Source organism: Oncorhynchus mykiss, chromosome 19 (assembly GCF_013265735.2).
Source record: "Oncorhynchus mykiss isolate Arlee chromosome 19, USDA_OmykA_1.1, whole genome shotgun sequence".
Taxonomy (NCBI): domain Eukaryota; kingdom Metazoa; phylum Chordata; class Actinopteri; order Salmoniformes; family Salmonidae; genus Oncorhynchus; species Oncorhynchus mykiss.
In genome coordinates this window covers 15,096,437-15,112,621 of record NC_048583.1, presented here as the reverse complement: position 1 = coordinate 15,112,621, position 16,185 = coordinate 15,096,437, and the positions used below count along the sequence as shown (strand labels likewise).

Below are 16,185 nucleotides of genomic sequence, written 5' to 3'. Positions count from 1 at the left end.
CGAGTCGTAGTGGGAAGACCACACACCATATCATCGCGTGACTCCAAATTTACTTCGTTAAGATAGTTATTATATTAATATTTGCGCATAAAGTTGTTTCCACCGCATTTCCTAGTATAATTAATGTTAATGACACAAAAATATACCATGTTAAACGAACAAATGATCTGTCGGTAATTATAAAATTGTACCGAAACTTCCTGTTTCCATCACAGCTGTTGTGATTTTTTTTATATGGTAGGATTTTACTCGCATACAACTGTGAAGGGAAACGTTGTTAGAGTTACAAAAAAGTTTGGTTCAAATTGGATGTTAGGTACTATGTTTATTGAATATTATATGAGTCCTATAAATTAAAATGGCCAATTTGGGTGCCATCAATTGCTTTAATTTCAAATGATATTTCATCAAAATAATGTTTCTAACTACAGAAACGATTTCAGGACAGCCTAAAATGGCTTGCTGAAATGACATGGAACGACCCCTGAGATCATATCAGTCAGTTAATATGACCTTTATGAATTATGAAGTCTTTATGTGCGTGCATTGATTACATAAATGTTTTAACGTCTCAAATGCTTCAGAATTCACAAAAAGTTACGTTGGCTGATGAAGAATATCTCATAGAAGACGTATAAGATCTCCCAAACCTGTGTTTACCACGAACATGATGTTTTTTTTCGCGTTTATCCAAAACTCTTACACTTTCACCTTGGGCTTTGACCAACATGGCTGAATGTGTGCTTGCAGAAAGACGCCATTAGGTAATAACCAGTACAGTACTTCAAAGAACAGCGAGCGTACGTTTCACTTTAACCACACCCTTTCAGCTATTACGCTAACCAATAAGATCCTTTCTCTTTAGTGTAAACGGAAGAGAACAGTAACCAAGAACAATTTCCACGTTAGCGTTTTTACTGTTGTTATTTAGACCTGTATTAACACCCTGGAACTCAAAATATGATTAATAATTTCCCCAGGTAATGTTTGATTCGCGTTGGAAATAGGACTTGGTGGATAGATGTTATCTAGGTAACGCTAGCTAGTAGCTGTTAACAATGGCTAACTGTATGGTTTTTCACACCCAATTAGCCTCCATCATGGAGGTGCTAGCGAATTCAGCCGTTGCAGAGATCTGTAAACTCGTAGACGACGACTATGCAGTGTTTCGTTTGGAAATAACTCAAAGCCAGAAAGAAAACAGGTCATTGCGGAGAAAACTGCAGCTACTGGAAATTAAGGTGGCACGGGATCGCGCAGAGAGGACAATGCGAGAGCGCGTTCTCGCCAGTCGTCCCAGTAGTGACAAGTCCCTCGACCGATACAGAGGAATGGCAAGAGGTACATTTTGCAGATGGCAGGGGTTATCGCCCCTTTCCCCTCAGTGCATGTGTTCAGATGTGTTACCTAGAATTGGGTCTTGTAACATTTTTCGATAGTATCCAATACTTCCCTTGATTATCTCGCTTTTATTTTACCAGGTAGGTCAATGAAGAACAAATTATTCTTGCACAAAGACAATATCATATTCTAACCAGATTCTTGATTTACTGAGTTTCCAATTATCATACTCAATTAAAATAATGTGATGCATAATCAATCCATCAATAGTATATCTTGACTTTATGAGAAGTGTTACTTTACATCCTTGCCAATTGTAGACAGTCTTCAATATAGTGTTGAGCATTGACAGTACCTAACTTAACCACCCCTTTTTCACCAATCACTCTCTCTTAGGTGAAGGACATCTTACTGGAGGCCACAAGAGCTTTGTGAAGCCAGCGGAACACAACGCATGTAGAGATGGCCAACCCATAGCTATAGATGAGGGGAGTGGATCCTCAACCCAGCATGTTATCGTGATAGAGGTTTGTGTCATAGTGTGACATTGAAAATGACAGTTCCTCAAACATTGCCCGTTTATTTCAGAAAGGCTCCCTCAACTATTAATTTGCTTACATGTACATCCTCAGGATGTGAGAGCCCTACGACATTGTTATCCAATTCCACTGTACCGGTAATAACCTTCTCTCTTTTTGTGTCAGTCAGCAGAGGCTGCAGGACCTGGGGTCAAGCAGGAGAAGACTGAAGGAGAGGAGAACTCAAGACACAGCAGAGACATCCAGACTGGCACAGCAGCAGGAGTGGCGCTCCCTGTAGCCACGGAGGACCTCACCACCTCTGTCGCACCGCAGGTCAGGACCCGACACAGCATCATGGAGGTCAGTGGAACGCCGAACGCCATCCTCAAGTCAGCGACAGACACACAGACTTTAACTGTAACACACAGGCTCTTACGCACAGGATCTGACCACAGATCAGACCCAGAGAGACTGGGGCTGGGGCCACTGGGTTGTCCTCCTGCTCCTGGCTCAGAATACCTACCAGTATTTTACCAGAGCCAGAGAATGGTTCATTCTTGTGGAGATGGCGACACGTTAGACACTGGCAGTGATGATCTGTCTTGTTCTTACACAACAGAGATGGACCCTGGCAACATGCCCTTGGGTTTAGAGACACAGACTGATCTGTCTAGTAGGGACTGGAACCAGTACAGTAGTAGCGTATACTCTGAAGGGTGCCTAGATAAGAAAGGGGAGGTTATAGTCGTAGATGAGGTGACTGTGAAAGTGGAGGGCGACACTCCTCTGACATGGAATGTAGACGAGACTCCCTCAGGAGAAGGACACTCACAAGGTAGAGATTTCTTAGATTATAGGGAAAGCTTAGAGACAAATCCAAATGTCACGACCCACTCCCCTTGCTCCCAGAAGGTGGAGATCCACCAGAGGGTCCACACAGGGGTGAAATCCTTCAGTTGTACCCAGTGTCACATGCGCTTCGCCCAGGCTGGTGACCTGAAGAGGCACCAGAGGGTCCACACAGGGGTGAAACCCTTCAGCTGTACCCAGTGTCACATGAGCTTCGCCCAGGCTGGCAACCTGAAGAGGCACCAGAGGGTCCACACAGGGGAGAAACCCTACAGCTGCCCCCAGTGTGAGAAAAGGTTCTCCCGCCAGCACCAGCTGAAGATGCACCTGAAGGTCCACACGGGAGAAAGGCCATTTGCTTGTACGCATTGTAGTAAGAGTTTTTCAGAGAGGAGCTACCTCAGGATACACCAGCAAAAAAACCATTCTACTCTATAGTATAGAAAGTAACCATTCCACTCGATAGCTTCTGACGTTTAGATCAAACTCTTCATTAAAGACAAAGATTAATTTTCATTGTTGTCAGCAGAAAATATCCATAGATGGGTTTGGAAAAACAAAAGTAACACATTTCAGTGTTGAATATTTCTGGGTAGAATATTGCATCCAGACATTGTGTGATTATATAAGGCATACAGTTTATAACCCTAAAAAGTATGTTACATATTGTGTTTGTACTGTGTAGGCCAGGGGTCTCTTGTAGGTTTTCGCTCCAACCCTACTTATATCGAGCCTGGGTCAGCTTATCAACCAGCTAATTATTAGAATCAGTTGTGCTAGATTAGGGTTGGAGTGAACCTACAGGACGATAGCTCTCCAGGAACAGGGTTGGAGAGTCCTGGTGTAGGCTGTATGATGTTCAAAAATGCAGATTTCATGACTTCCATTCAACTACTTCATTTTTTCCCCAAGACACTTTTAATGAGAAAATGTATGCAGTTTATCAAGTTCATGCAGATTTTTAGTTGAGACGTGTATGTGTGGTTTTCATATGGATTATTTAGAACTTGTTTGTTTAATAAACACAAAATGGGACTTTTAATTCTAAGACTTTCATTATTATTTTTAGCCAGTTCTTCTGAAAGTAGCCCACGAGCCAAAAATGGTCCCCGAAAATTGCGTACTACCTCACATCACCTAAATTACGTGGACACCTGTTCGTCGAACATCTCATTCCAAAATCATGGGCATTAATATGGAGTTGGTCCCGTCTTTGCTACTATAACAGCCTCCACTCTTCTGGGAAGGCTTTCCATGTTGGAACATTGCTGCGGGGACTTAATTCCATTCAGCCGCAAGCATTAGTGAAGTCAGGCACTGATGTTGGGTGATTAGTCTTGGCTCGCAGTCTGTGTTCCAATTCATCCCAAAGGTGTTCTATGTGGTTGAGGTCAGGGCTCTGTGCAGGCCAGTCAAGTTCTTCCACACCGATCTTAACAAACCATTTCTGTATGGATCTCGCTTTGTCATGCTGAAATAGGGAAGGGCCTTTCCCAAACTGTTGCCACAAATTTGGAAGCGTCTAGAATGTTATTGTATGCTGTAGCATTAAGATTTCCCTTCACCGGAACTAAGGGGCCTAGCCCGAACCATGAACAACAGCCCCAGGCCAGTATTCCTCCACCAAATTTTACAGTTGGCACTATGCATTGGGGCAGGTAGCGTTCTCCTGGCATCCGCCAAAACACAGATTAGTTCGTTCGACTGCCAGATGGTGAAGCGTGATTCATCACTCCAGAGAACGCATTTCCACTGCTCCAGAGTCTAATGGCGGCAAGCTTTACACCACTGTGTGTGGCTGCTCGGCCATGGGAACCCATTTCACGAAGCTCCCAACAAACAGTTATTGTGCTGATGTTGCTTCCAGAGGCAGTTTGGAACTCATTAGTGAGTGTTTGCAACCGAGTACAGACAATGTTTACGTGCTTCGGCGTTCCCGTTCTGTGAGCTTGTGTGGCCTACAACTTCTCGGCTGAGCCGTTGTTGCTCCTAGACGTTTCCATTTCACAATAACAGCACTTACAGTTGACAGGGGAAGCTCTAACAGGGCAGACATTTGACGAACTGACTGGTTGGAAAAGTGGCATCCTATGATGGTGCCACAATAAAAGTCACTGAGCTCTTCAGTAACGCCATTCCACTGCCAATGTTTGTTTATGGAGATTGCATGGCTGCGTGCTTGATTTTATACACCTGTCAGCAATGGGTGTGGCTGAAATAGCCAAATCCACTAATTTGAAGATGTGTCCACATACTTTTGTATATATAGTGTATGTTCAATTCATGTCATTGCTCTCTCTCTTGCTCTGCTGTGTGTGATTCTTGCTAGCTATCACTCAAACGTCGAGGGGGTGAATGTCATTGGCTGGAATTCGAATTGCTAGGGGGCTGGTCCACGTGGGGAGAAATGTAGGGAAAATGGCGCAGCACAGCTTCCAGAAAACTGTTTGTCGCTTTCAAACTAGGGATTTCGTGGCTAATTGAGGTAAGACAGTAACTGATCTCACCCTATTCTGCATCCTGACAGCGCTTTATAACCAATATACACTAAATATGCCTACCTGCTCACACACACTGACAAACACCTACTGTATAGTTTAGTCAGGTTTGTCTGACTTATCATAGCTGACTTATTATTCCCAACATATTTATGTCCACCATGATGGATTTAACAACAATTATGTCATCCTGTAACTACAGTATAGGACTCAAACGTAGTGGAGATGGGTAAACACTCCATGTTGAAAGTGTGTTTTATCTGTGTGTGTGTATGTACCTGAGGGAGTGTATGTCGTGTAATCTGTATCACCTGTCTCTTCCAGGTGGAGGAGGGTCCAGAGGTGCTGCGGGTGAAGGAGGAGGGGTGTGAGGAGGGTCTGGGGAACCCTGTGGGGACCATGGTCATGGAGGACAGACTACACCTCCTTCTGAACCCACAGAGGAACCAGCTGAGCAGCACAGTCTCACTGAGGTGAGCCCAATGTAAACTATTGGTTGAATGGTATTCGTTCAGAGCCCGTATCCACAAAGTCTCTCCAAAGTAGGAGTGCTGATCTAGGATAGATGTAGCCTTTTAGATCATAATGAATAAGACTATAGACAGGTGGGGAACTGATCCTCGATCAGCACTTTGTGGATATGGGCCCAGTTTATCTTAAGTGTGGGACCATGCCCTTGAATTATCAATCCATTAAAGAGTGTCAAGTAATCAAATCAACTAACATGTTTGCATAGTATCACATCAACTAACACATTTGCATATTATCAAAACAACTATACATTTGCATAATACTCATAGCAATCCCTCATTGCCCAATCAGAAGATGCTCCATAGCAGGGTGCTCATATCAGATGTCTTGATCCAACATCCTCTCACTCTGTATCTCTTACAGTCAGTAGACATGGAGGATGGGAAGATTGATCTGCTGCTGGTCAAAGAGGAGACGATAGAAGATGAACCAGAGGGCATTGACCTGCTGAGTGGACTAAAGATGGGGGAGCAAGGTAAGGGATAAATACATATACAGAACATAATATACAGTGTCTTCAGAAAGTATTCATACCACTTGACTTATTCCACATCTACACACAATACCCCATAATGATCAAGTGAAAATATGTTTTTAGTATTTTTTCACATTCATTTAAAGTGAAATACAGAAATATCTCATTTACATAAGTATTCACACCCATTTGCTATGACACTCCAAATTGAGCTCAGGTGCATCCAATTTCCTTCAATTGTGGCCAATTCAATTGTTTGGACATGATTTAAAAAGAAACACACCTGTCTATATACACTGAGTGTACAAAACAGTTTAACTTCCTAATACTGAGTTGCACCCCCTTTTGCCCTCAGAACAGCCTCAATTCGTCAGGGCATGGACTTACAAGGTGTCAAAAGCGTTCCACAGGGATGCTGGCCCATGTTGACTCCAATGCTTCCCACAGTTGTGTCAAGTTGGCTGGTAGTGGATCTCTACTCTGAATAGCTCGTTCCATCTCATCCCACAGATCCTCACTTGGATTGAGAACTGGTGACTGTGCAGGCCACTGCAGTAAGCTGAATTCACTGTCATGTTTGTGGAACCATTCCTGGACAATCCTAGCCTTGTGGCATGGGACATTATCCTGCTGGAAAAAAATGTATTCACAGATGGATACACTGCTGCCATGAAGGGATGCACCTGATTGGCGACGATGTTCAGATATCCTGTGGCATTCAAACGTTGCTCCACTTTTATCAAGTGCCTAAATGTGTGCCATGAAAACACACCATCACACCACCACCAGTCTGCAATGTTGACACGTGGCATGATGGATGCATGTTTTCTCCGTACCCCAGTCCTCCCATCAGTGTAAAACAGCTGGAACCAGGGACGCACAATTGGCCTAGCGTCGTCCTGGTTAGGGAGGGTTTGGCCGGTAGGGATATCCTTGTCTCATCGCGCACCAGCGACTCCTGTGGCGGGCCGGGCGCGACTCTAAGCTGTAATCGCCACCAAAGGTGCTTGGGTGTAAATTTGATTTTTGCATTTCATTTTCAATATAATTGCAAACAGTTTTCACTTTGTCATTCATTATGAGGTATTGTGTGTAGATGGGTGAGAAAATAAATATATTAAAACATTTTGAATTCAGGCTATAACACAATAAGTCAAGCGGTATGAATACTTTCTGAAGGTTCAGTTGGTAGAGCATGGCACTTGCACAGTCATGGTTGTGGGTTCAATTCCCAGGACCACCCGTACATAAAATGTATGCACGAATGACTAAGTCACTTTGGATAAAAGTGTCTGCTAAATGGCATGTTATTACTATTATATTACTAATGGGCATACAATGAAATTGAAAAAACTTGTTTAGATACTAAAACAAACATTGACTCAAAACTGTATATGTAGAGTTCTCTAATGGTGGTTGGCTGGAGGCTAAAAGAGGAGACTGGGCGGCCATCTTGGATTCCCAGACCCAGATGGGTGCAGCCAAGGGCCTGGGGGAGGACATCACTGAGCATGCCAGGACCAGAAGCGACATAGTGGGAGTCAGTGGATAAGACAGCGTCCTCAACTCTGGTCTGGGTATCAACACCACAACCAGAAACAGTCGAACACAAAACAACAACTGAACTTAGTCTCCATGACAAAAGACGGGCTGAGTACCAGGGCGAGGAGTAGATTTGGTCTGCGGGACGGGGAGGTGTCCGTATGCAGGGGGAGAGAACAGATACTGACTTGGCTAAAGATGCTCCATCCTGCTCCTAATAGTTGTGATTCAGAGAGACTGGTGGCGCCTCAGGTTAACCCACTAAACGGTGCTGCCTTCAGCCTGCCGCCTTAAGGATCCATCAACTGGAACATGGCCCCTGCGACAATACAGACATTCACTGGCCTTTGTCCTCCTCACACTCTCCTAATGTTAAACCAGACCTCAGACAATGCCAGTGCCTCAACACCAATTTGTTACACAAATTACAGTAGTAGTAATGCTATCAGTAGATCCGGTGGCAAAGAGAAGCGCTTCCCATGTTCATTCTGTGAGAAAGCCTTCAGTTTCACCAAACAGGTGGAGATGTACCAGAGGATGCACACGGGGGAGAAATCATTCTGCTGCCATCTGTGCAGGGCCAATTCCTCCCACTTTTCCAACCGGAAGAGGCACCAGACAGTCCACACAGGGGAGAAATCCTACAGTGTGAAAACAGGTTCTCCCACCAGCTGAAGATGAACCTGGAGAGAGGCCGTTCATCTGAACGCACTGCGGGAAGGGGTTCTCAGAGAGGAGATACCTCAGGATACACCAGCAGAAAAGCCCATGTATAACGTTAGTTCCATAAAGTTTTCAGTCACTGCCATGGATTTCAGTCATATGGATTCTGGTTTAGAGATGACATAGCCTAATACAGCATGTCTGTTCTACGAAATATATTCCCAAACATTGTATTTTCTCTGTTAAACTGTGTGCACTGAACTGACATGCAGGATTGTTGATGACACGTCAATGTTCAGATGGAAGGGATGAAATGGTCTGTAAAGGGCACCTCAGCAGCGCTCTCAACTCAGACAGTGGTGTGTAGCTTACTGTAGCTGCTGGCAAAGTAATTCAAAGCCTCTAATTTATCACTCAGGATGTTACTTTCCAGTGCTACTATTTTTTTCCATGTAATGTTATTATTAAAACAAAATAAGACAGCCCAATAGTAGAATAGTGTTCAGTGCTTACTTTGTAAATTGGGAGGTACCAGAACAAAGTGAGCCCGAGAGGGGGGTGACCTGGGGAGTTCTAAGGTACCAGAATACATGAGAAAAAAGCAGGAGAGTAGAAGCACTTAGAAGTTGCACACACGGGGAACATTTTTAGTAGACTAGGGTCCAAGAAAATGTTGGCCTTTTATAAACGCATCTCATGCAATTCTAGGTCATTTACATGACTGGAGACTTTGGCAGAATCTTTTTTTTTTTACATTTTAAAAATTCTGCACAAATTATCTAAATGGCAGGTTACTTTCTCACGTTCAAACCGAGAATCTGAGATCAATAAAAAACCACCGTGTCTTGAATCCATCAATAGTCTAGGTGTGTATATAGGCTCGCTGGTGATTGTCGATGCGCTCATGCCAAAAGCCTCTCTCTCTTTTTGTAAAACAATATTTGGAAGTTGATCAAATATTTTGGTAGCATACAGAAAAGTCTTCTCTTTTCAGCAGGAGCCATTGCTTTCCAACCTGTGTTTTTCCCTCGATTGTATTTGAAATATTGCTTAGGGCCTGTTTGGTCTGCGTGCTGATTTTTCACTGACGGATTTGCCGGGCGTTCCCGACTATAGGCTATCCCTTGTTATTGGGGTACAATCCAAAGCTAGGCTATTTAAAAAAAGAAGCCAATGATCCTCTGTTGCTAAATTATAGTAATTGTCATGGTGTAGTAGGCTATTCAGAATGATTTCGGTTATTTTTGAACAAACATCAGTAATTCTATAACTTAGGCAAATGTGTTTCAATTTATCAGGGCTGCTGCAGTTCCTCCAGAACCCTTCGCGTAGCTATGATTCTATAAGGAAATAAATGATGAAGTGCAACGCTGGAAAGATAAGTTGCAGGCTCATGTCTATCAGAGCAGAGAGCGAAAGATCATAGAAAGTGAATCTCATTCTAGTTAGATACAGGCGCGCTTCTCACAGCCACCGCCAAGCGTTGGTCTCAAACATAGGTTACAATGTTACACAAACTCTAAACCCGGTCCGGCCCAACCCAAATCAAATCTTAGAACTGAAATCCTCTCCTGAAAATGTACTTTTTCACATTAGCTTTTTTTGTGGGGGAAGGAGAATAAACAGAGGCAATTGAGAGAGAAATCCATGTCAAAAGAGTTACCGGATCCTGACAAATAGGTTCCGGGACAAAACAGTCTTAAACCGAGAGGTTCCAGATCCGCCTCAAATGAAGCACTGTACCTGTTTACCTTGTTGTGTGTTATGATTCAGAGGGGTTGGGTTAAATGCCACATTTTCAGTTCATTCACTTCATTCATTTAGTTGTACAACTGACTGTCATGTACCTTTTACCGAGGAGTGGCTTCTGTCTGGCCACTCTACCATAAAGACCTGATTGGTGGAGTGCTTCAGAGATGGTTGTCCTTCTGGAAGGTTCTCCCATCTCCACAGAGGAACTCTAGAGATTTGCCAGCGTGACCATCGGGTTCTTGGTCACCTCGCTGACCAAGGCACTTCTCCCCAATGATGAGGCAGAGTAGATGATATGGTGATCATCAGCCAACAAGATGAGTAGACCCAACGAACAGCCTATGTCAATCTCCTATCCCCCATAGTACTAAAGTATTATATTGGTCAGCTTGTCCTTCTGTGCGAGAAAGATATATTCCGAACATGTTGTGGGACATGATCGATCCAAAATTAATACAACCCCTGTACATCAAAAACCCCTTTAAAAGCAATGAGGCTGATGCAACAGATCAAAAAGTTTAGTTTAAAATCTTGCTAAACTATTAGGCTATTTCTTTACATTATGAACGCAGCAATGTGTAGGCTATAAGCATGAATGTTCCAAAATGCAATTAGCAGGGAAACACCATTCTCAAAAGTACACTGCAAATGCGAGCGGTTTCATATGGCAGAAATGAAAATATCCTTCAAAAATCCTTTAGAAAGAGGGAAGATCTAAAGATGCAACAACAAGCATGGGTTGTTCATATGACTAGGATTGTGTTTTTGGCTGTAGGACAAGGAAAGAAAGTTGAGAACATGAGAAGAATAGACCCTACTGGTTTCAGTGGGATATGAGGCAGTGTTTAGAAAATAATCCCCCTTACCATTTTCCAACCATAGGAATGTTAAGACATGCCTCATAAACTGACAAAAAATGTCCAGGTTTTAAACAGTTCCATTTACAGTTAAATAGTTTCAAAATAAAATACAGATTGCAAGTTGGGTAATGTTGCAGTGCACTGGCACTGGCCTTTCTCTCCTGTCGGAATGAACAATGCCTCAAGTATTTGACAGAATCAAGCCTTTAGATAGTAATAATGATGCTACATTGTATTTGTCAAACATGACTGGTGTTTAGCCTAATAAATATATATATATATATATATATATATATATATATATATATATATATATATATATATAGTGCCTTGCGAAAGTATTCGGCCCCCTTGAACTTTGCGACCTTTTGCCACATTTCAGGCTTCAAACATAAAGATATAAAACTGTATTTTTTTGTGAAGAATCAACAACAAGTGGGACACAATCATGAAGTGGAACGACATTTATTGGATATTTCAAACTTTTTTAACAAATCAAAAACTGAAACATTGGGCGTGCAAAATTATTCAGCCCCTTTACTTTCAGTGCAGCAAACTCTCTCCAGAAGTTCAGTGAGGATCTCTGAATGATCCAATGTTGACCTAAATGACTAATGATGATAAATACAATCCACCTGTGTGTAATCAAGTCTCTGTATAAATGCACCTGCACTGTGATAGTCTCAGAGGTCCGTTAAAAGCGCAGAGAGCATCATGAAGAACAAGGAACACACCAGGCAGGTCCGAGATACTGTTGTGAAGAAGTTTAAAGCCGGATTTGGATACAAAAAGATTTCCCAAGCTTTAAACATCCCAAGGAGCACTGTGCAAGCGATAATATTGAAATGGAAGGAGTATCAGACCACTGCAAATCTACCAAGACCTGGCCGTCCCTCTAAACTTTCAGCTCATACAAGGAGAAGACTGATCAGAGGACAACAATCAGTCGTATATTGCACAAATCTGGCCTTTATGGAAGAGTGGCAAGAAGAAAGCCATTTCTTAAAGATATCCATAAAAAGTGTTGTTTAAAGTTTGCCACAAGCCACCTGGGAGACACACCAAACATGTGGAAGAAGGTGTTCTGGTCAGATGAAACCAAAATTGAACTTTTTGGCAACAATGCAAAACGTTATTTTTGGCGTAAAAGCAACACAGCTGAACACACCATCCCCACTGTCAAACATGGTGGTGGCAGCATCATGGTTTGGGCCTGCTTTTCTTCAGCAGGGACAGGGAAGATGGTTAAAATTGATGGGAAGATGGATGGAGCCAAATACAGGACCATTCTGGAAGAAAACCTGATGGAGTCTGCAAAAGTCCTGAGACTGGGACGGAGATTTGTCTTCCAACAAGACAATGATCCAAAACATAAAGCAAAATCTACAATGGAATGGTTCAAAAATAAACATATCCAGGTGTTAGAATGGCCAAGTCAAAGTCCAGACCTGAATCCAATCGAGAATCTGTGGAAAGAACTGAAAACTGCTGTTCACAAATGCTCTCCATCCAACCTCACTGAGCTCGAGCTGTTTTGCAAGGAGGAATGGGAAAAAATGTCAGTCTCTCGATGTGCAAAACTGATAGAGACATACCCCAAGCGACTTACAGCTGTAATCTCAGCAAAAGGTGGAGCTACAAAGTATTAACTTAAGGGGGCTGAATAATTTTGCACGCCCAATTTTTCAGTTTTTGATTTGTTAAAAAAGTTTGAAATATCCAATAAATGTTGTTCTACTTCATGATTGTGTCCCACTTGTTGTTGATTCTAAACAAAAAAATACAGTTTTATATCTTTATGTTTGAAGCCTGAAATGTGGCAAAAGGTCGCAAAGTTCAAGGGGGCCGAATACTTTCGCAAGGCACTGTATATACACACAGTATATAATGCGCAATTAAAAGTCTCATTACAGTTTGGCTACATTTTCAGGTGCCTCCCTCATGTCAGCATCGGTCTGGACATGACAGGCTGTAGCCAATAGGCATAGGCTATCACTTACACTTTGACTTGTAGGCAAATTATTTATGTACATTTACACCCACGTATGTTTTCTTAACAGAATAGCTAGTGTTTTTTGGTTTTCAAATCAATTTAATTGGCTATTTTTGTATATGGCCTTGGTGCCCTAGCAGATGGCCTTGGTGCCCTAGCAGATGGCCTTGGTGCCCTAGCAGATGGCCTTGGTGCCCTAGCAGATGACCTTGGTGCCCTGGAAGATTTGGCACCTCTTGAAGTTCAAATGGCCTTGCCACTAAAATCACGAAATTCCAGCATCCCCTGTGGGGAGTCTATCAGGAAGTCTGTCTTCTAATGCTTGGTGAACGGCTTCGTAGAAGGCCTGGACCTAGGTCTAGCCTTCCTCACCTACCTCATGGTTGCCCTATGAATACAGACAGCGTCTGGATGGGCATTCACCAGAAGAGGTACCTAGCCTATTACACAGCACACAATCACAACAATACCAAAAAAATGGCTAGAGGTCAAGGAGGGAGCTCAAACACTAACCACATGAGGGTGGTGACTCCTGCTTCTACCTCTGGTGTCATTGGGTCACAACATGGGAGGCCGAGTATTAGGACGAGCGCCAATTAGCTGTACGCCTGCCCCACGTGTGGGAAACGCTTCGCTGTGGCGAACTACGTAAAAAGGCACCAGACTGTTTACACCAAGGAGAGTTCCTTGTAGTGCAAACTATGTTACAAGAGCTTCTCCTTCCTGACTAACCTTATCAGACATAGGAGTGTCCACAATGGGGAGAAATCATAGCAGTGTGGCTTGAAATGTACACAGGGGATATCTGGGAACCATTCCTTAGCTGACATATTATAGTTGTGAAGTGTCTTGAGGTAAGAGGGTAATTAACCACATAACCCTCATTAACCCTTTGTTAATCATTTGAAACAGTCTTGTAAATACCTGTTTTTAGAGAGACAGTAATCCTTGGCTAGATAAAGGAGAGTTGACTATTTACCTTACTGAGGTGATGTAGATGGAATAATGTCTTTCTATTGTATTGTATTTTATTCTATTTCTACTCCATTCTTGCGAACACACTTTTTCACATTTTCATACAGTCCATTTATATTTTCCAACAGGGCTATACATTTGTTGAGGTTTTTTTCTCACCCGTGTAACCTCGTTTCACTGCCAAAAATAAAATCTAGTGTTCAGCAAAATAACAACACCATGTCAAATACAGGTAGACTAGACTAAATTCAGGTAGACTACACTAAATACAGGTAGACTAGACTAAATACAGGTAGACTAGACAAATAATTAACATCCAGTCACATTAACCGTTACTCTCTCGTGGGAATTCCACCAACGGTCCGTATGTAGCCAAACTGATAAAATTGATAAATGGTTTTAAAAAAGTAAGGCCCACGTCCAAAGAGACACATACCTGCTCTACTGGTAGTACTGCTAGTTGACACAAGTTGTTCTGCTTCCACGAGCACATCCAATGCTAGCATCAGTAATTCCACATTTGTTGTTAGACGAGTTATCATGGACACTGACAGTTGTGAATCTGATGCAGCCGAAGAGCTACTACCCCCTTACAAGAAAAGACTGACGAGTTTCAGAAGAAAGTCCTTTGTTTCTGGCCATTTTGAGACTGTAATCGAACCCACAAATGCTGATGCTCCAGATACTCAACTAGTCTAAAGAAGGCCAGTTTTAACAGTTTTCAGCTGTGCTAACATAATTGCAAAAGGGTTTTCTAATGATCAATTAGCCTTTTAAAATGATAAACTTGAATTAGCTAACACAACGTGCCATTGGAACACAGGAGTGACGGTTGCTGATAATGGGCCTCTGTATGCCTGTGTAGATATTCCATTACAAATCAGCCTTTTCCAGCTACAATAGTAATTTACAACATTAACAATGTCTACACTGTATTTCTGATGAATTTGATTTACTTTAATGGTCAGAAAATGTGCTTTTCTTTCAAAAACAATGATATTTTTAAGTGACCCCAAACTTTTGAACGGTAGTGTATGTGCAAAAGTACTATCCCATCTCGATGAAACCTTCACTCTTCACAAACATTTAGAAAGAAAACATGCCAATTTGAAAAATAAGCCACAGGAGTTTTTTGAGCAAGAATTAAGACAACTTTACAGTAGTAAGGTGTGTATAAAAGCAACAGATACCATTAATGAGAAGGGGCTAGAAGCGTCTTATATGGTGAGCTACGGAGTGGCTAGGACAGGCAAGCCCCATACTATTGTGGAGGACTTAATTATTCCTGCTGCTGCTGATATGGCTGGGACAATGCTGGGGGAAAAGGCCATAAAAAACTATAGACAATGCCTTCATCAAGCAACACTGTTTCACGACGCATCAGTGACATAGCAGGATATGTTTTAAAACAATTACTGCTTCGCATACAAGCGAGTCAACAGACGTGGCGGGCCTGGCACAGCTCCTGGTATATGTCCGTTACTTTTATGGGGGGTCAATTAAGGAAGACATCCTCTTCTGCAAACCAGGACAAGTACTGGACAGCTTTGTGATATCAAATGGACTTTGGTAGTCAAGATGTGTTGGTATTTGTACTGATGGCGCAAAAGCCATGACAGAGAGACGTAGTGGAGTAGTAACACGTGTGCAAGCAGTTGCTCCCGATGCCACTTGGGTACACTGCAGCATCCACCGAGAGGCTCTTGCTGCCAAGGGAATGCCTGACAGCTTGAAAGACGTTTTGGACACTACAGTGAAAATGGTTAACTTCATTAAAGCAAGGCCCCTGAACTCTTATATTTTCTGAACTATGCAATGATATGGGCAGCGACCATGTAACGCGTTTACAACATACAGAAGTGCGCTAATTATCAAGGGGAAAAGTATTGACACATTTCTTTGAATTGAGATGAGCTTAAACTTTTCTTTACTGACCATCATTTTCACTTGTCTGACCGCTTGCATGATGACGAGTTTCTCACATGACTGGCCTATCTGGGTGATGTTTTTTCTCGCCTGAATGATCTGAATCTACAATTACAGGGACTCTCCGCAACTATATTCAATGAGCGGGACAAAAATTAGGCTATGATTGAGAAGTTGGAGCTCTTCTCTGTCCTCATTAACAAAGACAACACACAGGTCTTTCCATCATTGTATGATTTTTTTGTGTGCAAATGAACGC

The 16,185-nt window shown here is 42.5% G+C and overlaps 1 protein-coding gene across 6 annotated transcripts in view; it reads left to right on the top strand.

Moving 5' to 3' along the window:
- The first annotated feature begins 831 nt into the window (after positions 1 to 831).
- The window catches only part of LOC110497402 (gastrula zinc finger protein xLCGF3.1), a 31,151-nt gene continuing 15,797 nt past the window's right edge, over positions 832 to 16,185 (top strand). The window contains exons 1-6 of one of the 6 annotated variants that reach the window (XR_005037583.1): positions 832 to 1,341; positions 1,738 to 1,868; positions 2,046 to 2,222; positions 5,534 to 5,682; positions 6,104 to 6,215; positions 7,616 to 9,403. Coding sequence is in view for 4 of the 6 variants with exons in the window: in XM_021573493.2 (XP_021429168.1) it covers positions 1,059 to 1,341; positions 1,738 to 1,868; positions 2,046 to 3,149 (1,518 nt within the window). In the remaining 2 variants the exon portion in view is untranslated. Of the gene's footprint in view, positions 1,342 to 1,737; positions 1,869 to 2,045; positions 3,754 to 5,533; positions 5,683 to 6,103; positions 6,216 to 7,615; positions 9,404 to 16,185 lie in introns of those variants that run through there. The other 5 variants (XR_005037584.1, XM_036953798.1, XM_036953797.1 and 2 more) reach the window with 5 other exon arrangements.